This window comes from Schistocerca americana, chromosome 2 (genome assembly GCF_021461395.2).
Source record: "Schistocerca americana isolate TAMUIC-IGC-003095 chromosome 2, iqSchAmer2.1, whole genome shotgun sequence".
Taxonomy (NCBI): Eukaryota; Metazoa; Arthropoda; class Insecta; order Orthoptera; family Acrididae; genus Schistocerca; species Schistocerca americana.
In genome coordinates, this window is record NC_060120.1 from 128343369 (window position 1) to 128370085 (window position 26717).

Below are 26717 nucleotides of genomic sequence, written 5' to 3' on the forward strand. Positions count from 1 at the left end.
ACCCTCCTGCATCCAACGGTCACATATCCGCATTACAGTTGTTTGGTTTCGTACAACACGACTAGCGATTTCTCTGTATGATAATCCACAATCTCGGTAAGCCACTATCCTTCCTCTGTCGAACTCGGATACTTGATCAAAAGATGTTCGCTGTTGTCTACGAGGCATAACTGATCGTCTTGTGAAACAACCACAAGGTAAACACACGTGCCGAACGTACACTCGTCGAAATCGCCAAGCCTTAAATGGCGCTATGAGGTGGCGCCACAGGCGCGCGTGATGTGCGTCTGCGCTGAAATTCTAATCAGTTGCGTATCTCATCGCTGCAAACTCATGGTGTAAATTTCATTTGATTCGGATGCTTCCTTCAGGGTGTTGCATTTACGGTGGCCAGCAGTGTATGTCTCTTACTATATTCAAGTATTAGAATTTCTGCAAGCAGAGAAACTGAGTCCCTCTCTCTCCCTGTGACTCGGACTGAATAGAAAGTGAATCAGAGCCCTTCTACTGCACTCAGAGAACGGAACGAGAGTGCTGCAGCTGCGAGGCGAGGACGCCGTAGTACAGTTCCGGGAGCGACCTATCACATTTCGATAATCACACTTCCTCCTTCGGTGCGGAACAGTGTTTCACACATCTGGCAGTAAATGGAAGGCAATTGTGTGCGGGGCTTATTAACATGACAATGCGGCCTTTGTGGCGGGCGGGCCGCGCGCCTGCCGTAACTCGGTTATCAGCTCACCGCGGAGGCGCTGCCGTCGCCGTCGCCGTCGCCGTCGCCGGGCGTCGCGCGTTGCCAAGACGCCGCGCCGCTGCGCGGGTTGCCGACAAGCAGGTGCGCCGCGTTTAAAAGTGCTAGCTGTGCGCACAACCGCTTTAAAAGAGGACGGCGACTGAGGAAAATGATCGCGAGGAGGGCAATGTGTGGCGCATTCGGTGAATTGGAATCTGTTGTTCGTCATAAGACGAAATTCGGGAAGAATTACAGAAAGCAAATGTATTGCTGCACTCCATGACGTCAGAGTATAAACTGACACTAGCGCCTTACACAGCCACGTACATTCTGCGCATATTGAACCTAGCAAGGAATCGCTAAATACAGGGTGGTCCATTGACCGTGACCGGGCCAAATATCTCACGAAATAAGCGTCAAACGAAAAAACTACAAAGAACGAAACTCGTCTACCTTGAAGGGGGAAACCAGATGGCGCTATGGTTGGCCCGCTGGATGGCGCTGCCATAGGTCACACGAATATCAACTGCGTTTTTTTTTAAAGTAGGAACCCCCATTTTTTGTTACGTATTCGTGTAGTACGTAAAGAAATATGAATGTTTTAGTTGGACCACTTTTTTCGCTTTGTGATAGATGGCGCTGTAATAGTCACAAACATATGGCTCACAATTTTGGATGAACAGTTGGTAACAGGTAGGTTTTTTAAATTAAAATACAGAACGTAGGTACGTTTGAACATTTTATTTCGGTCGTTCCAATGTGATACATGTACCTTTGTGAACTTATCATTTCTGAGAACACATGCTGTTACGTCGTGACTACCTGTAAATACCACATTACTGCAATAAATGCTCAAAATGATGTCCGTCAACCTCAGCGCATTTGGCAATAAGTGTGACGACATTCCTCTCAACAGACAGTAGTTCACCTTCCGCAATGTTCGCACATGCATTGACAATGCACTGACGCATGTTGTCAGGCCTTGTCGGTGGATCACGATAGCAAATATCCTTCAACTTTCCCCACAGAAATAAATCGGGGGACGTCAGATCCGGTGAACGTGCGGGCCATGGTATGGTGCTTCGAACGACCAATCCACCTGTCATGAAATATGCTATTCAATACCGCTTCAACCGCACGCGAGCTATGTGCCGGACATCCATGTTGGAGGTACATCGCCATTGTGTCATGCAGTGAACATCTTGTAGTAACATCGGTAGAACATCACGTAGGACATCAGCGTACATTGCGCCATTTAGACTGCCATCGATAAAATGGGGGCCAATTAGCCTTCCTCCCATAATGCTGTACCATATATTAACCCGCCAAGGTCGCTGATGTTCCACATGTCGCAGCCATCGTGGATTTTCCGTTGCCCAATAGCGCATATTATGCCGGTTTACGTTACCGCTGTTGGTGAATGACGCTTCGTTGCTAAATAGGACGCGTGCATAAATCTGTCATCGTCCCGTAATTTCTCTAATAGCCTTACATCAACACGATATCGACGTTTTCCGCAATTGGTAAACGGTCGATTTTAACACGGGTAATGCATCACGAAGTAAATACCGTCCACACTGGCGGAATGTTACGTGATACCATGTACTTACACGTTTGTGATTATGACAGTGCCATCTATCACAAAGCGAAAAAAAGTAGCCCAACTAAAACATTCATATTTCTTTACGTACTACACGAATATGTAAAAAAAATGGGGGTTCCTATTTTTAAAAAAACACAGTTTATAATCGTTTGACCTATGGCAGCGCCATCTAGCGGGTCAACCATAGCGCCATCTGGTTACCCCTTCAAGATAGACGAGTCTCGTTCTTTGTAGTTTTTTTCGTTTGATGCTTATTTCGTGAGATATTTGGCCCGGTCACTACGAATGAACTATCCTGTATACTGAGGAGACAGAAGTTACGGCATAGCGATATGTACAAACACAGATGTCGCTAGTATTGCGTAGACGAACTATAAAAGGGCATTACACTGACGGACGTGTCATTTGCACTCAGTTGATTCATGTGAAAAGTTGTTCGACGGATTATGGTCGCATGACGGGAGTTAACAGACTTCGAGTGCGGAACAGTAGTTGGAGCTAGACGCATGGGACATTCCATAAATCGTTAGGGAATTCAATATTCCTAGATCCACAGTGTCAAGAACGGCCGACAGTACCAAATTTCACTCATCCCTTTCACTATGGACAACACAGTGACCGATGTCCTTCACTTAACGACCGAGAACAGTTGTATTTGCGTAAAATTGCCAGTGCTAACAGACAAGATAGCGAGAAGTAACAGTAAAAATCAACTTGGGGCGTATGACGAACGTATCTGTTAGTATAGCGCGACAAAATTTGGCGTTAATGGGCTATGGCAGCAGACGACACACGCGGGTGACTTTGCTAAAAATACGACATCGCCTGCAGCGACTCTCCTGGGCTCGTGACTATACCGGTTGGACGCTAGACGACTGGAAAACTGTGACCTGGTCAGATGAGTCCCAATTTCAACCGGTAAGAGTTGATGGTACGTTTCGAATGTGGCGCAGATCTCATGAATCCATGGCCCCAATATGTCAACAAAGCATTGTGCAAGATGATGATGGCGCCATAATGATGTGGGCTGTGTTTACGTGGAGTGAGCCGGGTCATCTGCTTCTACTGAAGCGGTCAGTGGCTGTAAATGATTGTGTTCGCCTACTTGGAGAGCACTAGCAGCGAAACAACGGACTGAATTTTTATGGATGTCAGTGCGCCATTTCACCTGATCACAACTGTTAGTTTTCGGTCTGAAAAACATTGTGGACAATTCGAGCGAACGGTTTGGTCACCTATATCGCCCGACATTAATCCCCATCGAACATTTATGCGACATAATCGAAAGGTCAGCTCGTGCACAAAATTCTGCATCGGCAACACTCGGATAGCTGTGGAGGCAACATGGCTAAATTTTCTGCAGGGGACTTCCAATCAATGTCGAGTTGCTGCACAGCCCCGGGCAAAAGGACCTACGACACGATATTATGAGGTATCCCATGACTTTTGCGCCTCAGTGTAAATTAAACGACGTGAAACGCGCCAGCGATCTTCTGGCGGACTCGTTTCATGTCAATCAATTTCGGCTACACATTTAGGAGTAATTCCGCCAGTAATTCTGCAGAAGAACAAGTCCAGAGCAGAAATAATTGCATAAATACCTGACATTGTCGGCTGGAGAGCGATCAATGAATGCAGTGTAAAGAAAGTTCAGGTATGAAGTTTTTCATTGCCATGATCGCTTGCATGTAGGACTAAGCTATTTTTGTGGACTGGCAAGACAGCCAATCCACTAGGACGGGAGGCCGAAGGGCACGCGTTTAAGCTCACGCAGGATATCGTGATCTGAAAAATGACAAGGAATTGAGACTAGCAAAAAAGGTACGTAGCTTCTGGAATACTTAACTTTAATCCATAATTGGTGAACATCGGTCTGACGGTACAGGCATCACAAGATAAATAGCAAATGATAATGGCGCCTTGCTAGGTCGTAGCAAATGACGTAGCTGAAGGCTATGCTAACTATCGTCTCGGCAACTGAGAGCGTAATTTTGTCAGTGAACCATCGCTAGCAAAGTCGGCTGTACAACTGGGGCGAGTGCTAGGACGTCTCTCTAGACCTGCCGTGTGGCGGCGCTCGGTCTGAAATCACTGATAGTGGCGACACGCGGGTCCGACGTATACTAGCGGACCGCGGCCGATTTAAAGGCTACCACCTAACAAGTGTGGTGTCTGGCGGTGACACCACAGCTATCATCTTCAGAACCACTGTGTGCAGGTAATGAAATCATGCTGTGCGATAAACCGCACGTTTGTTTTTCGTACCACCGTAACGGATTCATGGTAAAAAGAAAGTGAGGTTGCTGCCATCTGGTGATACTCCTCTGTATTACTCTGTCAGCCTGACCGGTATCCGGCAGTATGTAACCGGTGGCCGTTCCAGAAACATGAAACGATTCTTGATAGCCTATATCACAGTTGTATGATCCTGTCTTTCAACGAAAACACATCTATGTTTTTTAATGTCCTGTCCTCTTTTTATTATCAGCCTGTTACGATGTACGAAAACAAAACTGCGTATTATCGCACAGCGTGATTCCATAACCTGTATGAAACCTGGTGGTAGTCAAGGAAGGCAGGATTCCATTACGACTGTGGACGGGGCCGTAATCAGTTACTACTGGTTGCCTTCTACAGTTACACACAATTTATATTAAACCAGTAATTCCAGACTCAACAATAAATAAAAAATACCACACGTTATTAATGAAGGAATATTCAACAGTGTAAATAATAGTGTTTTCAGTGAGTTACAATTTAGTAAATCACCATGAAATATAGATACAACAGATAATATTTTAAAAGCAAGCCACTGCGATCTGGGCAGTAGGCCTTATATGCCAGGTATGGCAATAAATTAAGAATTGTTTAAAACTCGCTGCAACTTACAAATTACAGGTATTTAAATATTGAAGGCAAGTCGCCACAAACACAACAGACGGCATCAGACGCCAGGAATGGCAGTAAATAAGGTCTCAAAGGCTTACTGCGTAAATACAAATACCAAATTAGAATTTTAAGGCAAACGACCACAATCACGGCTGAAGGCCTCACACGCCAGACACGGCAGTAATATAAAACTTTTTTTAAACCTGCTGTAAAACAGCAAATACAATACCAAAAGTTAGTTAGAAAACGAGCAACTGATCCAGACGGTGCTCCAGGAATCAACCTCTGAGAATGTCTGGCAACAAACACTTTCGTGAGCGATGAGATAGGCAGCCAAGAGTTGCATTCACTTCACAAGATGGTAACTCAGACTAGTGGCAGTCTAACGAATGACTAATTATGATCTTGCTGAAGCTACCTGACGTCTGATAAACCAAATGCAACGATGGAACAATGCGCCAAAGCCCGAACTGGCGGTCTGCACTATGTCCAGAATACTGTGTTTAGAGCCCCCAGAACGAGAAAGGAATCATTACCAACAGAGTAGAGGAATCACCAACCGGCCTACAATCAAGAAATCTGTCAAAACTACACGCCTCACCAAACAGCAGCGGGAAGGCGAGGAAACGTACACTGCCGTTACATATACTAACCCCCAGGGCAGGTAACTGGGGCGTTACCGGCCACCAGGCAAGAAAAATTACCGCTGGTTGAACGTAGCAAGTTGAACGCAGTAAATAGTAATAAGAAGGCGAGGAAAGCTAATCAGATCCGCCTTCACCAAGCACTCCACTCGTTGCTCTTCGCCTCGGCGACACTACGAGCAGCAACACGAACCCAAGTCACTTGAGAACCGCGAGATATCACAATGGTGGGTGTTGCTCTACGTTGATTGAAATGCACTCATCTTAAAGCTTGCTGTATCCAGTTTACCACGAAGTCGTGCTCCCTCGTGACCACAGCTCTTCCATCCGGCAGTCCATGCGTGCCGCCAGCAGTCCCGGCGTGTTCGCGCACTGCGCGGACCTGGCTTCTACTGAGTCCCAACCGAACTCGCCACTCACAAGACCCAGCAAAACAACGACGTCGCCCCAAAGATAGGGCGACAGTAACTACATATCGATAACCATTGCTGCAGCCACTAGCGGACAGGCAACGCTTGCGAAACCGAGTGGTACCAGTCAACACGAGAAGAATACAAACAACCGCAACCATGTCAACTAAACGATACCGTCTGGCCTCCAACAGAGGGCGGAAATCTACAAACAGCACCAACGCGAGCCGCTGCATGGCTCACTGTACACTGTGGATCTGAAGATGGCAGCTTAGTACTGTCGAAATTAGTAACCCTGTACCTACACGCGCCCAAACATCATATCTGAAGCTTTCTTTGCACAGAAATAATTGTAGCATAACAAGTAGATATCGTCCTCATTCCAGCCTCTTCTTTATGCGGCAAGACAGGGCCAATATCAATTTCACATAAGTAACGAACATTTGCACTGTGTAGCGAGACAGAGTTTGGCAGGTGCTGTGCGAGCACCCACCCACCCACTCTGTACGGACCCGGTTACGCTGCGTTTTGTCTTTGTGCACGTAATGCTTTGGGGACAAAAGCAACTTTCGAAGGAGGAATTCTCCGCCGACCTCCGTCCACATTGTTAAGGCGACAACTGAAAGACACCGTACCTGGACGCGACATGACTGAGGTCCGCTTGAGTCAGTCACGCTCGAGAATTTCTCGACAGAGCGACTTTGGGAGCAACAGCTCGCCGCCGTTCAGTTAGACAGGTGACGCGATAGCCCCGTGTGTGTTAGTTAGTTAGTTACGGGACATGCGGGTTTCCGTTCCCAGCGTCGTGTCTAGGTGGCTGTTTTGAAATTATCTAAGACGAGGAGAACGCGAATACGATTATCTCTGCTCTCGTTGGGGGGAAAAGGATTTACGCGCTTCATTGGCTGCTGATATTGTTGGCGCATACTTCTGTCGAATACAGCCGTTGAGAAAGGATTTCGGAAGAAGAATTTCATCTGGTTTGTTAGGCAACAAAAAGAAACAGGTTATGATCGGCCGACGTGAGTGTTAGGGGCGTGTTTTCTTTCGTGGAGACTCTAGCTGGAAAGTTAAGAAAAGTTCCTCGACACTCTACGGCAGACAGGTAAGAGATTCGGATGTGCTACTCTGCTGCTGAACGGGAGAGATGCAGACGCACCCCGGTCGAATACTGGAGATCCGGACAATTCAACTCTGACACTGGCGCTGGACGGACGGTCTTTTCGGAGTCATGTCACGCGGTCTGTAAGCGCTCATTCGCGTCAGTGTTTCGTTTGAACGGGAAGTGGTTGTGACCTGGTAGTCACGAGAGGCAGGATAAGGCAACGATTGTGGATGGGGCCGTAATCAGCTACCGTTGGCTACAGTAAACACATACACTTTATTTGAGGAAATAAATTTCAACAGTCATTTTAAAGGAATTTACTACACTGACAACTGAAGACCTTACTAAGGAAGAATTCCAAAATTATTTGTCGGCTGAAGGCCACAAGCAACTTCAGGGTACTCAACAGCCGAAGGCCTGAATTACAAGGGAGGACGGCAATTACACGTTAAAAATACTAGAACCCCCTTTTTTAAACAATCTTAACAAACTATAGTGACGGCTAAAGGCCTCATCAAGACAGAATTGAAAATTATATATAGGCTGAAAGCTACAAGCAATGTTACAAACAATTAACGGTTGAAGGTTCAAATGGCTCTGAGCCCTATGGGACTCAACTGCTGTGGTCATAAGTCCCCTAGAACTTAGAACTACTTAAAACTAACTAACCTAAGGACATCACACACATCCATGCCCGAGGCAGGATTCGAACCTGCGACCGTAGCGGTCGTGCGGTTCCAGACTGTAGCGCCTTTACCCGCTCGGCCACTCCGGCCGGCAACGGCTGAAGGCCTGAATTACAAGTCAGGAAAGCAATTACACGTTAAAGCATTAAGGTAAATTTTAATCAATTATAACAACATGACCATGTAAGATGGAGTGATCCACAGACAGTGCTCCCTGGATCGACCTGAGGAAGGTCACTACAGCTGTGTAAGCGGTGAGACTGGCAGCCAAGAGTAATGTTCACCTAAGGAGGGCAACTAAAAATAGAGACGGTTTAAACGCCGATCAACCTTCTTACCGAATCCACCTAACGCCAGATACCCAGTACAACGATGGGATAATTCAGTCGAGGGCGAAATGTCAGACAGCACTGCGTCTCTAGAGCCCTGTGTTTAAAACACCAAACGGCAGAAGGAACCACTATAACCAAGGTAGACAAGGAAAACAATTATCCATACCCCAACCAAGGAAGCTGTCAAATTTACGTCATGCCGGACAGCATGGGCAAGATGAGGAAAAGTACACTGCCTCAAATTACGCTAACCTCCAGGGCAGGTAACTGGGGCGTTAGCGGCCACTAGGAAGTAAGATACCGCTGGCTGCACTTCACCAATAATAACACCAAAATCAAACTTATATCAAACAGTAGAAGGCCGCTAATAGCTTGTGAAAATTATAGGACGCTCAGCCTAGTTACTCACGCCTCTAAAATATTAACCTCAATTATCCTAAAACTTATAGAACAAAAAGTCGAAGTTACACTCTCCGAAGACCAGTTTGGATTCCGGAAAGATAGAGGAACCAGAGAAGCAATATTTGCTCTAAAACTAATAATAGAGAAACGACTAGATAAGAACCTGAAAACATACATAGCTTTCGTAGATGTAGAGAAAGCCTTTGATAATGTTAAATGGGATAAGATGTTTGAGGTACTCAAAAAAGTAGGAATAGACCATAAAGATAGAAAAATGATATGGAACCTGTACAAAAACGAGACAGCAGTTATCCGTGGACGGACAAAACAAGAAGAGGTGCAGATACGGAAAGGTGTCCGGCAAGGTTGCGCACTATCCCCTGTTATCTTTAACGCATACATTGAAGAGGCGCTGAAAAAAGTAAGGGAAAATTCACAGACAGGTGTAGTAATTCATGGCCAACGAATAGATATGATAAGATATGCCGATGATATAGCTGTCCTGGCTGAAAGTGAAGAAGATCTTGTAGTCCTACTGAATAGAATGGATAAAGTTATGGGTGAAGAATATAATATGAGAATTAATAAAGCAAAAACAAAACTAATGGCATGCGACAAAGAAGATCAAGTGAAAGTCCAAATTCATGTAGGCAATGAACTGCTTGAACAAGTTGATAAATTTACTTATCTGGGCAGTAATATTACCAGGGATGGAAGGAGCAAGGCAGAAGTGAGAAGTAGAATAGCTCAAGCAAAGGCTGCTTTTAACAAGAAGAAAAACATATTAACATTTAAGAGCATCAGCCTTGAAACCAGGAAAAGATTTTTGAAATCACATGTGTGGAGTGTGGCATGCTATGGGTGTGAAACATGGACTCTCGGGACAGAGGATCAGCAGAAGCTAAATTCTTTTGAAATGTGGTGCTATAGACGCATGCTCAAAATAAAATGGATCGACATGGAAAGAGCAAGTGAGAAGAGAAGCTTCTGGAGTTTCATTGTTAAAAGAAGAGTACAATTTACAGGCCATCTATTAAGACATAAAGGACTCCTGAACACAATCATAGAGGGATATGTCGAGGGAAAAAGACCAAGAGGAAGACCACGACTGAGGTACATGGATCAAATCGTGAAAGATGTGGGATGTAACACCTATAAAGAAATGAAGAGAAAAGCTGAAAGACGCACAGAATGGAGACAAGCTGCCATTGTAGCTGTTGCAAACCAATCCTTGGATTGAACACTACAGAAGAAGAAGAAATAGCTTGCATCAACCTGACAGACTCCACTTGTTGCGGTTGGTCTCATCAGCCCTGGGAGCAGCAACACACAAACAACAGCGAGATCTCAAACAGTGGAGGTTTCAGTACTGGGAGGTTCACTCAACTTCAAACGTCCTGGGTTCGGTCGTCGGCTACAGCCCCTCGATCCGACAGTGCCTGCACGCCGCCAGTGGTGCCAGTGTTCCCTCGCACTGAGGACCTCCTCACTGCTTTGTCCGAAGCCCAAATGCCCGACACACACGTCGATCCGGTAATACAAGCAGTCGCACCAAAGATAGAGCCACAGTACTAGCTATAGATAACCGCTGCTGCTGCCATTTGCGGACAAACAATACTAGCAAACTCAGTGGCGCCATTAACACAAGAAGGAAACGAGACGCCACTGCCGCTATTACAAGACACCAAGTTCAGAACAGCAAGAACGCGAGACGCACACGGCTCAGTGGTAACGATGTAATCCGATCAGGCATCGATTAATTCCAGGTCTTCACAGCGCCGCTTGATGTGATTATTGTCGTTTCAGAGATTTCCTTGGTTTGCGACTGACACTCCTTTAGTATGCGAGTTTGCTCATTCCAGTGCCAAGGGGGTAACATTAGCTCCCTTCTTCTTCTTGTGCCTTTGTCACACATCGGCGAAGGATCGGTATGGTTTCGAACGGTTCTGGCATGATTAGCTTGAGGTGTAGCTGGCTGCCCTTTCTGTTGCTAGCCCGTAACCCCCTTTGACGGAATATGTGTACCCAGCTGTCTGCAAGTAGTGGTATTCAAGTGAGAGTGAACGAACATTTTTGTAAATGATTGCGAATCGTGTAACTGAGGTTAGACGTGAATATCACCGCGATCTTCACCCAGTAGGGTGTGGGAAACCGCCTAAAAACCACATCCAGACTGGCCGTCACCCCGAAACTAGTCGAAACTCGCCGGGCGGATTTCTGAAAAAAAAAAATGGTTCTAAGAACTATGGGACTTAACATCTGAGGTCATCAGTCCCCTACACTTAGAACTACTTAAACCTGAGGACATCAAACACATCCATGCCCGAGGCAGGATTCGAGCCTGCGACCGTAGCAGCAGCGCGGTTCCGGATTGAAGGGCCTAGAATCGCTCGGTCACAGCGGCCGACCGGATATCTGAAATAACGTCGTAATTTCACCCATCACTCAGGGTGGAGAAAAGCAGCAAGGTCAGAACAGGGTAAGGACATCGAATTCAGCTAAATTTTTGAGATAACCTCTGGTCGCAAATGTACAGTTTGGTGCTGAGGCAATGAAACTACAGCGTCCGATGTTTGTCCGGGAGCAACGGGCTCGGATATGTCGATCAACGCAGTTTGGTCATTGATCACGTGAAACCCAACTCGCATTTTTGTCGCATGACGTGCTGAAACCCATGGATCAACGTAGTCAGTGCAATATTTCACGAATTCCCAGAAGTATTTGACTCTGTACCATACCTATGCTTATTATCGAGAAAGTTTAAAGAAGAGCAGCACTTTTTCTAATATCGAGAAATAGGGGAGAGAGTGTAACGGACATTATACAGTATTTGGGTTCAAATGGCTCTGAGCACTATGGGACTTAACATCAGTCCCCTAGAATTTAGGACTACTTAAACCTAATCTAAGGACATCACACACATCCATGCCCGAGGCAGGATTCGAACCTGTGACCGTAGCGGTCGCGCGGTTCCAGACTGAAGCGCCTAGAACGGCTCGGCCACAACGGCTGGCCCAGGATTTGGGGTGGACATAATTAAAACAATGGTGTTTCTCGTTGCGGTGGGAGCTTCTCACGAAATTTCAACCACCAGCTTTCTCCTCAATATGAGAAAATAATTTGTTTACGTCGACCTACATAGGGAGAAACGATCATCATCACAAAATAAGGAAAATCAGACCTCACACAGAAAGATAAAGGTGTTCGTTTCTACGGTGCGCTTTTCGAGAGTGGAATAACAGAGAATTATTGTGAGCGTGTTTCGAATAACCCTCTGCCAGGCACTTAAGTGTAATTTGCAGAGTATCCTTGTAGATGTAGATGTGCGATCTCACGGGGTATAGCGTGATTTTTTTCGAGTTACCCGAGGATTTCTTGGCAGGGAGGGCGTAGCACGTCATCTTGGATAGAGGGATATTGACAGAGGTAGGATTTTTTTTAAAAATGCTTCTGGTTTATTCCAACAGATAGCATTGTCCAGGTCACGATAATTCGGCGAGGTGAATTCTTGCCATCTTTAGGCGTTCAGGGGTCATCAAGAACGCCTGAAGATCTATACCTATGTCTATATAGAAACACTGCAAGCCACCGTATGGTGAGTGGCGGAAGGTACCACTATTAGTGATTTTCTTTCCTGTCCCACTCGCAAAAAGAGCGAGGGGAAAACGACTATCTATGTGCCTCCGTATGAGCCCTAGTTTCTCGTATCTTTCCTTTGTGGGCCATAACGCGCAATAAATGCTGGATGCACTAGAATCATTCGGGCTTCAGCTTCAGATGCGGTCCTCTAAATTTTCTCAATAGTGTTCCTCGCAAAGAACGTCGTCTTCCCTCTATGGATACCCATTTGAGTTCCCGAAGCATCCCCGTAACATTTACGTGTTCGAACCTACCGGTAACAAATCTAGCAGTCCGCCTCTAAATTGCTTCGATGTCCTCCTTCAATCCGACCTGGTACGGCTCCCAAACACTCGAGCAGTACTCAAAATAGGTCACACTAAGGTTTCTCCTTTAAAGATCAATCACACTTTTCTAAAGTACTTTCAGTAAACCTATCACAGTCCTCACATGCACGTCCCATGCAACGTTACGCCCACATATTTAAACGACGTGACTGTGTCAAGCAGTACACTACTAATACTGTATCCGAATACTACAGGTTTGTTTTCTCTACTCATCCGCATTAACCCTGATGAACACTCTCCATCGAGGACAACATATTGGGTTCTTTTACTTAAGAAACCTTCGAGCCACTCATGAATCTGTGAACGTATTCCATACCTTCGTTAACAGCCTGTATAGCGGCACCATGCCAAATGCTTTTCATAAATCTAGAAGTATGGAATCTGCCTCTTGCCTGTCATCCGTATTTCACAGTATATCATGTGAGAACACGGCAAGCTGAGTTCCGCACGAGTGACGTTTTTTAAAATGGATTCGTTGACATAAGCTTCTCAGTCTGAAGAAAATTCATTATATTCGAACTGAGAATATGTTCAAGGATTCTGCAGCAAACCGAAGTTAAGGGATATTGCTCTATAATTTTGCGGGTCCGTTCTTTTACCCTTCTTATATACGGGAATCACCTGGACTTTTTTACAGCTGCTTTGGGCTTTGTGCCTGGCGAGAAATTCGAGATGAATTCAAGCTAGGTAAAGGGCTAACGATTTATAGAACCGAATTGGGATCCCATTCTGATCTGGTAGCTTACTTGCTTTCCAGTCTTTCAGTTGTTTCTCTACTCTAGGGATGCTGAATATTATGTCTCCCATATGGGTGTCTATCCGAAGGCCAAATGACGGTATGTTTGTACGATTCTCCTGCGTGAACGATTTTTTGAACGCGAGGTTTACAACATCGGCTTTCGTTTTGCTATCTTCAGCTGCCACATTGGACTGGTCAGCAAGGACTGAATGGAAGCCTGCTTAGCGGTTTTACATAGGACCCGAATTTTCTCGGATTCTCTGCCAGATCTTTTTCTAAGGTATGATGGTGGTGGTTGCTGTACGCTTGGCGCATAGATCTTTCCACAGACACACGAATCTCTACTAACCTTTGCTTGTCGTCATTTGTGCCTTCCCCTTTGAATCCAGAGTGCAATAGCCTCTGCTTCCTCAGCATCCTCTGAATTTCGCTTTCCATCCTTTATCCACTTACTAGGCACGTAACTGTCCGGGCCACAATTTACAATCTGATTGACCTTTGCCCATAATCCCTCTACGTCCTTCTTACTGGAACTAAATGACGTCAATTCACCAAGTGCGATATTAACAAATGCTAATCTGCTGTATCTAGCAGAAATACTCTCCTAGCCTTCTTGACGCATTTATCAACTTTCGCTAGTCCCCATTTCTGTACTGACATTCTCGATAAGATCCGGCCTATTTGTAGCTACAAGGTCTAAGATATTTCCATTATGGATGGGCTGCCGAGCTAACTGCTCAAGACAGTTCCCAGAAAATGTGTTCAAAAGCATTTCGCACGACTGTCTGTCTGCATCCCTCGCAATGAATCCTCCAGGTTAGGTGGTCTTCAACTGGTATTACATGATCTCGGTATTTAAGCGATACTGACCGTAGACTTTCTTTGCACGGTTCTAGAACTGTCACAGCGGAATCGGGTGGGCGGTAAAAGCATTCAACAGTTTACTTGGGTTCACGTGTTATATGAGACAAGATAACTTCATCGTCGCACTCCACTTCGACCTCGGTAGAGGCAATATTTTTGTCAACTGCAATGAACACCCCCTCTCCTAAGGCCTGTGATCTGTCTTTCCGATATACGTTCCATGATTCGCTAGAGTTTTCCATTTCGGGTTTCAGCCATCTCTCGGTCCTAGGAATAATTTGAGAGCGAGAGCTTTCCTGGAGGTCAGTAAAGTCGGGAACTTTGTTACGAATATTTCGACAGTTTACTGATAAAATTTTGACTATCGAAGTGTCATTGGTCTGAACGCGGTCTGACTTCCCTTGCTGCGAAACGACTAGCGAGTGCCCGTTAGAGTACCTCAAATTACCGCCTAGTCTTAAAAACCGTCATGTGCATACCACAAGTACTCTGATACCGAAGTTGCTGCTTCCTTCGCGTAGTGCACCCCTGACCTATCAAGGGGAGTCTTACAGATTCCCACCCGATGGCGCAAGTCTAGAAATCCGCACAGCCAAGACCGTCACAGAGACGACGAAGCCTTTGGCTGAGACCCTCCACTTGGCTCCAAACCAAAGGAGCTCTGCTTGCATCCCGCGTCCTAGGGCAGGAGTCTTCATCATCAGGCAGTCGCCTGTATGAACTGAGGACGGTCTCAGAACCCATGCGACAGATGTCGTTGGTGTCGACGTGGGCCACAACTTGCACATGATTGCATCCTGCACGCTCGATAGCCGCAGGCAGGGCCGCGTCCACATCTCGGCTGAGCTTCCCCCCTCTGGTAGACATACTGAGTGCATATCGGCTTTCATTCCAGCCCTGAACGCTATCTGTCGAAGAGGCTCCATAACACGCCTAACGTTGGAGCTCCAAATAACCAGTGTGCCTGCTCGGACTTTCCTGAAACAGCGACCACATACCCACTCTCTGGGTGAATGAGCGAGGCCAGACGGCCAGTCTCCACATTGGCCCTCTGCCTCGAGCAAAAAATTCGAACGTGTTATCATCCGCCACTCACCCTGCGATGAGGATGAGGGAGGATCTGTAGCTTCGGGTGTACCAGGAGGTGCCTCGGCAGCAGAGTCCATGGGCAAAACAAGCGACACCATAGGTGTCCCATGCGACGCGCCAGATTCTCCGCTACCGCTACACCCTGAGGCAGCAGCCTGAAGGTGACTGGCCGTAGCCAAAAGCGGATTCAGCTGTTCGCGAACTGCGGCCGGCTCCTCCTGCGTCCGCACACAACAAGCACACGTCCTAACCATTCTAGCAAGACTAAATGAGGAAGTAAAGTATAAAAGCAGACAGAATTCGAGAGATGAAACTTTTTACCCTCCTAATGTGTCGCCAATGGACGCTGATGCATTAATAAGCTAAGCAGCTGGCTGCTTAGTGAGCAAGTACTGCACTACAGATATAATAATCTACTCTGACAAAGGAGCGAAATTACGCTACTGGCCATTAAAATTGCTACACCACAAAGATGACGTGCTGCAGCCGCAAAATTTAACCGAAAGGAAGAAGATCCTGTGATATGCAAATGATTAGCTTTTCAGAGCATTCACACAAGATTGGCGCCGGTGGCGTCACCTACAACTTGCTGACATGCGGAAAGTTTCCAACAGATTTCTCATACACTAACACCAGTTGACCGGCGTTGCCTGGTGAAACATTGTTGTGATGCCTCGTGTAAGGAGGAGAAATGCGTACCATCACGTTTGCGACTTTGATAAAGGTCGGATTGTAGCCTATCGCGATTGCGGTTTATCGTATCGCGACACTGCTGCTCGCGTTTGTCGAGATACAATGACCGTTAGCAGAATATGGAATCGGTGGGTTCGGGAGGATAATACGGAACGCCGTGCTGGATCCCAACAGCCTCGTATCACTGGCAGTCGAGATGACAGGCATCTTATCCGCATGGCTGTAACGGATCGTGCAGCCACGTCTCGAACTCTGAGTAAACAGATGGGGACGTTTGGAAGACAACAACCATCTGCACGGACAGTTCGACGACGTTTGCAGCAGCATGGACTATCAGCTCGGAGACCATGGCTGCGGTTACCCTTGACGCTGCATCACAGACAGGAGCGCCTGCGATGGTGTACTCGAATACGAACCTGGGTGCACGAATGGCAAAACGTCATTTTTTCAGATGAATCCAAGTTCTGTTTACAGCATCATGATGGTCGCATCCGTGTTTGGCGACATCGCGGTGAACGCACATTGGAAGCGTGTATTCGTTAGATGTGTTACGACCCGTGGCTCTACCCTTCATTCGAAACCCTGCATTTCAGCAGGATAATGCATGACCGCATATTGCAGGTCCTGTACGGGCCTTTCTGAATACAGAAAATGTTCGACTGCTGCCCCGGCCAGCGCATTCTCCAGATCTCTCATCAATTGAAAACGTCTGGTCAATGGTGGCCGAGCAACTGGCTCGTCACAATACGCCAGTCACTACTCTTGATGAACTGTGGTATCGTGTTGAAGCTGCATGGGCAGCTGTACCTGTACACGCCATCCAAGCTCTGTTTGACTCAATGCCCATGCGTATCAAGGCCGTTATTACGGCCAGAGGTGGTTGTTCTGGGTGCTGATTTCTCAGGATCTATGCACCCAAATTGTGTGAAAATGTAATCACATGTCAGTTCTAGTATAATATATTTGTGCAATGAATACCCGTTTATCATCTGCATTTCTTCTTGGTGTAGCAATTTTAATGGCCAGTAGTGTACAATATGCAGAAGTAGTGTAAACCTCTTACACAGAACAACAAGCACGACATTTAATAAATATACTACGAGGAAAAGACAGGAAAAAATAAACGCTGAAGTTGCCGCTAAAAAAAAAAACAAATGGTTCAAATGGCTCTGAGCACTATGGGACTTAACATCTGAGGTCAACCGTCCCCTAGAACTTAGAACTACTTAAACCTAACTAACCTGAGGACATCACACATGTCCATGCCGGAGGCAGGATTCGAACCTGCGACCGTAGCGGTAGCGCGGTTCCAGATTGATGCGCCTAGAAGCGCTCGGCCACTCCTGCCGGCGAACTTACCGCTCTTTATTTTTATTTGTTTACACGTCAAGTTCCGTAGGATCAAATTGAGGAGCAAATCTCCAAGGTCATGGAACGTGTCAGTACATGAACTTACAACATAAAAGTAATAAGAGATAAAAGTAAATGTTCATGAACCTGCAAGAAAATCAGCTCATAAGTTTAAGCAAACGCTATCAGCTATACAATGAGAATCAGCTTAATTTTTCAAGAAACTCCTCGACAGAATAGAAGGAGTGACCCATGAGGAAACTCTTCAGTTTCATTTTGAAAGCGCGTGGATTACTGCTAAGATTTTTGAATTCGAGTCGCAGCTTATTGAAAATGGATGCAGAAGTATACTGCACACCTTTTTGCACAAGAGTTAAGGAAGTCCGATCCAAATGGAGGCTTGATTTCTGCCGAGTATTAACCAAGTGAATGCTGCTTATTGTTGGAAATAAACTAATATTGGTAACAAGAAACGACAATAAGGAATATACATATTGAGAGGCCAATGTCAAAATACCCAGACTCGTGAACAGAGGTCGACAAGAGGTTCGTGCACTCACACCACTTATTGCCCGAACCACCCGTTTCTGAGCCAAAAATATCCTTCTAGAATGGGAAGAGTTACCCCAAAACATAATACCATACGACATAAATGAATAAAAATAAGCAAAGTAGACTAATTTACGTGTCGAAGTATCACTCACTTTCGATACCGTTCGAATAGTGAAAATGGCAGTATTAAGTCTTTGAACAAGATCCTGAGCGTGGGCTTTCCACGACAGCTTACTATCTATCTGAACACCTAGCAATTTGAACTGTTCAGTTTCGCTAATCATATGCCCGTTCTGTGAGATTTAAACGTCAGGTTTTGTTGAATTGTGTGTTAGAAACTGTGAAAACTGAGTCTTACTGTGATTTAACGTTAGTTTATTTTCTACAAGCCATGAACTGAGGTCATGTACTGCACTACTTGAAACCGAGTCAATGTTGCACACAACATCGTTTACTACCAAGCTAGTGTCATCAGCAAACAGAAATATTTTAGAGTTACCCATAATACAAGAGGGCATATCATTTATATAAATAAGGAACAGGAGCGGACCCAACACTGATCCCTGGGGCACCCCCCACTTTACAGTACCCCACTCAGATCCCACATCACAGCCGTTATCAACATTGTGAATAATGACCTTTTGCTGCCTGTTGCTAAAGTAAGAGGTGAACCAATTGTGAGCTACTCCCCTTATTCCGTAATAGTCCAACTTCTGGAGCAATACTGTGAGATCAACACAGTCAAATACCTTTGTTAAATCAAAAAAATACGCCAAGCATTCGAAACGTTTTGTTTAGCCCATCCAGTACCTCACAGAGAAAAGAGAATATAGCATTATCAGTTGTAAAACGACTTCTAAAGCCGAACTGTACATTTGATAGCAAATCGTGTGATATAAAATGATCAATTAACCTTACATACACAGCCTTTTCGATAACTTTTGCAAACACTGATGGCATAGAAATAGGTCTAAAATTATCTTTCTCCCTTTTTATAAAGCGGCTTTACTACTGAGTACTTTAATCGCTCAAGAAACTGACCATTCCTAAAGGAAAAATTACAAATATGGCTAAATACAGGGCTAACATGTGCAGCACAGTACTTTAATATTCTACTAGACACTCCATCACAACCATGAGAGTCCTTAGTCTTCAGTGATTTAATTATTGACTCAATCTCCCTCTTGTCTGTATCACAGAGGAGTATTTCAGACGTCAATCTCGGAAAGGCATTTGCTAAGAAATTTATATGATTTCCTGTAGAAACTAAATTTTTATTTAATTCACCAGCAATGCTCAGAACATGGTTGTTAAATACTGTACATATATCTGATTTATCAGTAACACAAATATTATTACTGCGAACTGACTTTATATCATCAACCTTGTGCTGCTGACCAGACACTTCCTTCACAACTGACCATATGGCTTTAATTTTAGCCTGTGAATTAGCTATTCTATTTGCATACCACATACTTTTTGCCTTGCTAATTTTTAAGCACCTTACAATACTGTTTGTAATGGGCTACTGTAGCTTGATTGTGACTACTTCTAACATTTTGATATAATTCCCGCTTTGTTCTACATGATATCCTTATCCCACTAGTCAGCCAACCGGGCTGTCCATTACTGCTAGTACCCCGTTTAGAATGTTCTAATGGAAAACAACTCTCAAGGAGCATGAGAAATGTGTTATGGAAAGCATTGTATTTATCATCTATGTTATCGGCACTATAAACATCTTGCCACTCTTGTTCCTTGACAAGTTTTGAAAAACTCTCTATTGCTGTTGGATTAACTTTCCTACGTAGTCTGTAGATGTATATCAGCTGACAGGTGCGGCACGACTGATTGCAAGAAGTCGGCTTGCCGAAATATCGCGTCTTTTGAACTTCGTTGCCCGGTTGAATATCCGGGAAGTATCCAAAGTAAAATCACACATCGATTTTTTGGTAGTTTCCGTATCCCTTCAACCAGTTACCGTTCGCGGAGTGAAAGTTACGGAATCGCTTCGTTGCTCGCCTGTCTTCTTTCCTGCATATTCATGCACACTTGGTAGCATTTGTATTCAGTTAGCAGAGCAAGCCGCTAAGACAAGGAGTACCGAATACATTTTGTCGCTCGCCGTATTTTATTTCCCACTTGCGATTCACTTCCGATCTGGACGGAGCCGGCAGTGTTCGTAATCCACCAGCTCCTTCGTTTCACACGCTACGCTTTGCACTGTGCGGCACACCGGCTGGTCTTCGACAACGTGTGGCGACAGCGAGGCTACGGGAAGTGGCCGGGACACAGATACTGCCTGCTACCGCTGGTCGACGGAATTGCCGTGTCTTCCTGTAGCCCATGTGAGGTCGTTACGTGGCGATCCAGTCTGGAATTATTTTGATATGACAACCGGTTCCGTTCTTTCAACTATTACCATTAATGCTAGTATGGCCCTGGTGACTGTTCACGCAGAAGAGAAAAATCTGTTCAGGAAAGATGTAACTTAACCGCTCGTCTACTTCTCTCTATCTGAGTGAGTCTTCCTAAAACTGACAGTTAAAACTCCTCAAAATTGGTTACCAAACAAAGTAATTCCTTACATAAACTCATGTACTGTGCAAAACTCTAACTATACTGAATTACACAAAAACTTAATATGATTTGCTCAACAGGGTCTATAAATTGAAGCTAACTGTTTTTATAAAAATGCAAAGCTATCCTGAATGTAACTTAACTTCTCAACTGAACTTACAAAGAAATTCCTTGTCCTAAACTGTATTTTCACTTACCTCGTGTCTCGACAAACGTCTTTGCAGATTTGTCGAAAGCGGTGCACAGTACACAGCAGCAAAGCAATATTAAAGACTACGACAGAAAATTACGCGCCATAAAGTGCACTGTGCGTACGTGAAATGGAGGAGGGTGGGAATTTTAACTGGTAGGAAATGGCTTCTGACAAAATTCAAATGAAACTCTATATTTAAAAGTAATGCCTTAAAAATCAAATGAATGTTCACAATAGTATTTACATAACATGACTCTAAGAAGTAACTTTAAGCATGGGGAACCTCATCTACCTATCAAAGCAATCCATGCAACAATCCATATAACAATCTTAATATCTCAGCATCGTTACTACAATCTCAAAAACATAAAACAATGCTACCTGCTAGCGTGCTTACCTCAATGTCTCAACATTCCAGAAAAACTCACAAATAATCTCCTTAGCTTATATCTCTATAATTGGATCAAAACTATTCATACTCCAATTGCTTCAGTCTGGGGAGATGGCGTTTGCATCGTTCAGCACGATCGAGCACCTGTTCATAATGCACGGCCTGTGGCGGAGTGGTTACACGACAATAACATCCCTGTAATGGACTAGCCTGCATAGAGACCTGGCCTGAATCCTATAGAACAGCTATCGGATGTTTTGGAACGCCCACTTCGTGCCAGGCCTCACCGATCGACATCGATACCTCTCCTCAGCGCAGCACTCCGTGAAGAATGGGCTGCCATTCCCCAAAAAACCTTCCAGCACCTCATTGAACGTATGCCTGCGAGAGTGGAAGCTGTCATAAAGGCTAAGGATGGGCCAACACCATACTGAATCCCAGCATTATCGATGGAGGGCGCCACGAACTTGTTAGTCATTTCAGCCAGTTGTCCGGGTACTTTTGATCACATAGTGTACCTCTTAGTACATACAAAAACGTGGGTTGGGCTTTAACTTCCCAGGCTGTAATTGTGAAGAATGAATAAATAACTTTTAAACAGTCAATAAGCAAAAACTCTAACGCTGTATCTTATTACCGAAATGGCTAAGAATCCAAACAAAGTTCGATCTTACGTAAAGTCAGCAAATGGATCAAAGTCGGTTGCCCTGTCGCTCATACATCATACTGATACTAAATAGGATGTTCTCTCAAACTGTTTTCCAGAATTTTCAAAACGATATTTCCGCTATTTGACAGTATATAATGTGTTTATTTACTTACCCTTAGGCCATTTCCAAGTATTACAACGTCAGAAATCGTCCGACTAATCTGAAACACAAGTCATCATCGAAAAATACACATCGAGTTATGTCAACTAATTGTTTAGACGTCCAAAACACAGGTGTAAGCTTCATTTCACTTGAAATGACGTTGTAACACTTGAAAATGGCCGAAGGCCCAAATGATGGAAATATCGTTTCGAAAATTTTACTTGACTGTGGCTCCAGAAAAAGAACGAAAAAAGACCGGTTGTTTTCCAGTAGATGATAATACTGTGCTTCCTCTTTTAGAGAGTCACATGAACAGGGAAATGACAAATTTTAAATGATTTTACAAATGCGAAAGTGAACTAGGTGATCGGGCCCTAAAGACCACTCGCTGCTGCCCGGTCACCGTGCATCTTCTACCAATGGCGTCATTTGGTCGCAGTATGGGGGGACTTTGGTCAGCGAACAGCTCCCCCAGTCGTTACCAGCTTCCTGGTCCTGATAGCCGCTACTTGCGTTCAAGTAACTCCTCAGCTCAGCTACCCTCACGAAGCTGACTGCAGTCGCCCAGCCCATTATAGGGAAATCACTGTTAGTGCCGGGAACTGAGCCAAGGTGGACCGCATGACAGTATGACACGGTGGGAGCTCAGCTGCAGAGGTGCACGCGGAAAGAGAAATCGATTAAAATCACTAGCTGCAGTAATGACCACTGAAACTGACGCAATACCCATTCAGTTCGGACTAGATTATATTAAATGACTTGCTCATCTTGTAGCAGTAATTTATTGTAGATCGTTGGAGGAACGGAGCGTTTTAAAGCAGTATAGGGCATGCTGCTACGACAGTGATGCGTATGTGAAACCAGTGGATAGAAAAAATGAGGTGCAACAAGCAAACGGCGTTTTTCTTTTAAACTACCGCAAACACAATGTCATTTAATTTACAATACCGTTTTTAAATTAGATTCTTATTTCGACTTTTTCCTGATTCCACCATGATCAAACTTCCGTTAAATCGAACTCTCATTTATTGGAACTTTTTGTTACGCCATTTAATCTTCGAATATATCTAAGTTCACGTGATCATACATTTTTCATGAGTCAAGGTTATTTACACAAATACGCCAGTGTGTTGAAAAAATTGTGATATCGTTCCCTGACCGTAGCTGGCAATGTACAGTATTTACACACTTCTGAAGTAATTATTGCTGATCATCCATCATATGTAAGGGTCGTCCAGAAAGTAATGCACTGCATTTTTTTTCTCAGCCGAAAACAATGCTACGAATGCTAAACATTGCCTATGTATTATTTGAAGAAGTCTCCTGAGTGGGCGCGCCAAGTTTCCGTCACTTCCGACAGATAGAGTAGCTGCAGGACAGTTTCAGAATGGCGTCTGTGGGTGATGTGCGTTACAAGCAACGTGCCGTCATTGAATCTCTCACTGCAGAGAAAGAAACTGTGGGCAATATTCAGAAACGATTGTGCAAAGTCTGTGGAGCATCTTCTGTCGACAGAAGTACAGTTAGTCGCTGGGCTCGGAGGATGTGGACATCAGAAGGCGGTTCGGCGGAGCTCCGCGATTTGTAGCGGTCGGGGGACTATGCACGGCTGTCACATCTGACATGCTGCCTGATTATGTCTTTCGCGAGGACAGACGTATTACGACTTGGCAGTTGGCGCTGCATCTGTGAAGACATTTTGAGAACGATGAGGTGATTCACACAATGAAGCAATGGCTTCGCCACCAGGACAAGGATTGGTACCGACAGGGCATACACGCCCTTGTTTCGCGCTGGGGGAAAAACGTAGATCGGTATGGACATTACGTGAAAAAATAGGGTGTGTAAATAAAACACCATTCTTTCGTGTGTGTCTCATTGTGTTCAATAAAGAATTTGTTGAAGAAAAAAATGTGGTATATATACTGACACCTTTACATCTACATACATCTACATTTACATACATACTCCGCAATCCACCATATGGTGCGTGGCGGAGGGTACCTCGTACCACAACTATCATCTTCTCTCCCTGCTCCACTCCCAAACAGAACGAGGGACAAATGACTGCCTATATGCCTCTATACGAGCCCTAATCTCTCTTATCTTTGTGGTCTTTCCGCGAAATATATGTTGGCGGGAGTAAAATTGTACTGCAGTAGCCTCAAATGCTGGTTCTCTAAATTTCCTCAGTAGCGATTCACGAAAAGAACGCCTCCTTTCCTCTAGAGATTCCCACCCGAGTTCCTGAAGCATTTCCGTAACACTCGCGTGATGATCAAACGTACTAGTAACAAATCTAGCAGCCCGCCTCTGAATTGCTTCTATGTACTCCCTCAATCCGACCTGATAGGGATCTCAAACGCTCGAGCAGTACTCAATAGGACGTATTAGTGTTTTATAAGCGGTCTCCTTTACAGATGAACCACATCTTCCCAAAATTCTACCAATGAACCGAAGACGACTACCTGCCTTCCCCACAACTGCCATTACATGCTTGTCCCACTTCATATCGCTCTGCAATGTTACGCCCTAATATTTAATCGACGCGACTGTGTCAAGCGCTACACTACTAATGGAGTATTCAAACATTACAGGATTCTTTTTCCTATTCATCTGCATTAATTTACATTTATCTATATTTAGAGTTAGCTGTCATTCTTTACACCAATCACAAATCCTGTCCAAGTCACCTTGTATCCTCCTACAGTCACTCAACGACGACACCTTCCCGTACACCACAGCATCATCAGCAAACAGCCGCACGTTGCTATCCACCCTATCCAAAAGTTCATTTATGTAGACAGAAAACAACAGCGGACCTACCACACTTCCCTGGGCCACTCCAGATGATACCCTCACCTCCGATGAACACTCACCATCGAGGACAACGTACTGGGTTCTATTACTTAAGAAGTCTTCGAGCCACTCACATACTTGGGAACCAATCCCATATGCTCGTGCCTTAGCTAGGAGTCTGCAGTAGGGCACCGAGTCAAACGCTTTCCGGAAGTCAAGGAATGTGGCATCCGTCTGATACCCTTCATCCACGGTTTGCAAGATATCATGTGAAAAAAGGGCGAGTTGCTATTCGCAGGGGCGATGCTTTCTAAAGCCGTGTTGATGCATGGACAGCAACTTCTCTGTCTCAAGGAAATTTATTATATTCGAACTGAGAATATGTTCGAGAATCTTGCAACAAACCGATGTTAAGGATATTGGTCTGTAATTTTGAGGATCCTTCCTTCTACCCTTCTTATATACAGGCGTCACCTGCGCTTTTTTCCAGTCGCTCGGGACTTTACGTTGGGCAAGAGATTCGCGATAAATGCAAGCTAAGTAAGGAGCCAATGCAGTAGAGTACTCTCTGTAAAACCGAATTGGAATCCCATCAGGACCTGGAGATTTATTTATTTTCAACCCATTCAGCTGCTTCACAACCCCAGGGATGTCTATCAACTATGGCCTCCATACGGGAATCTGCATGAGACTCAAACGGCGGTAAGTTTGTACGATTCTCCTACGTGAAAGATTTCTCAAATGCTAAATTTAAAATTTCAGCTTTCGTTTTGCTGTCTTCCGTTGCCAGGTCAGACTGTTAACTAAGTTGTGAGCATTATTGGTAAGGCCGGTATTACACTATCAAATTTCTTTGTGAAATATCTTTGTCCAATATCTTTGTCAAAGATATTTGATGGTGTAATAGGGAACTTTGTCAAATGTCGTCCAATATTTGATCAAATCTAGGGCCTCGCTGTAGATTTGATCAAAGAAATCGCTTGTCTTTTGTTCACTGCACTCTGATATGTTACCACATGGAGCGCTAGCAACGCTGCAGCATTCTGTCGTCTGTTGTGCTTTTATAAACATTGCCGGTAAATGCAATTGGTGTATGCCGACAACTACAAAATTAATAGAGGTGTATGAATCTGGTGAGGCGCTTTACAACGTGAGGCACGCTGAATACAAAAATAGATTAAGCAGCTTGGAGAGCTGACCCGACCTGACCTAACCTAACCTAACCCAACCCAACCCAACCCTCTCCTGTAGCAAGGAATCGGAGTGTTACAGTGAGCCTGTCTTCAGCAGATGTAGCAGTTCTTAAGTGAATATTGAGCTTTGTGATATGAGGATACACTACATTGAGCACCTGCAGAAATGTATGCTCATCCATTCTTAAGTAACTGATGTACGACTTGACGTCCTCCACTATAAGTTCACGTAACGAGCTTTGTTTGCTTTTATCGTGCCGTCGTAAAACCCATGGCTTCACCCAGCAGGCATGTTTCCTCCCCCCCCCCCCCCCCCCACAGCTTCTCTTCCGCATGTGCACACAGTGCAATTCTGGTACATGCAACTGCTGCGGTTAATAACAAGTTTTTGTCAGCCATCTTGAACTTTGACGCAAAAACTATGATGACAGTGTAATACCCCTTCTAGCGCTACGTCAAAGATCTTTGTCAAATATATTTGATGGAATATTTGATCACATCTTTGATCAAATCTTTGACAAAGAAATTTGATAGTGTAATACCGGCCTAAAGCATCGGCTGAGCTCCGCCGCACAGGTGGAGGTTGGCAGCAGTGCAGGCAGCCGGCCGGGACTTCCCCGGCGCTGCGGCGCGTCACTCAGTGGCGGCCGCCGAAGGCCATTACCAGAGTCGGAACGTCCGCCAGAGCGCCAG

General features: G+C 44.9%; 1 protein-coding gene across 1 annotated transcript in view; it reads right to left on the reverse strand.

The window, feature by feature from the left end:
• Positions 1–26717, reverse strand: part of LOC124593822 — a 179440-nt gene that overhangs the window by 99296 nt on the left and 53427 nt on the right. The window contains exon 2 of the mRNA XM_047132171.1: positions 743–859. Coding sequence (XP_046988127.1) covers positions 743–859 — 117 coding nt within the window. The remainder of the gene's footprint in view (positions 1–742; positions 860–26717) is intronic.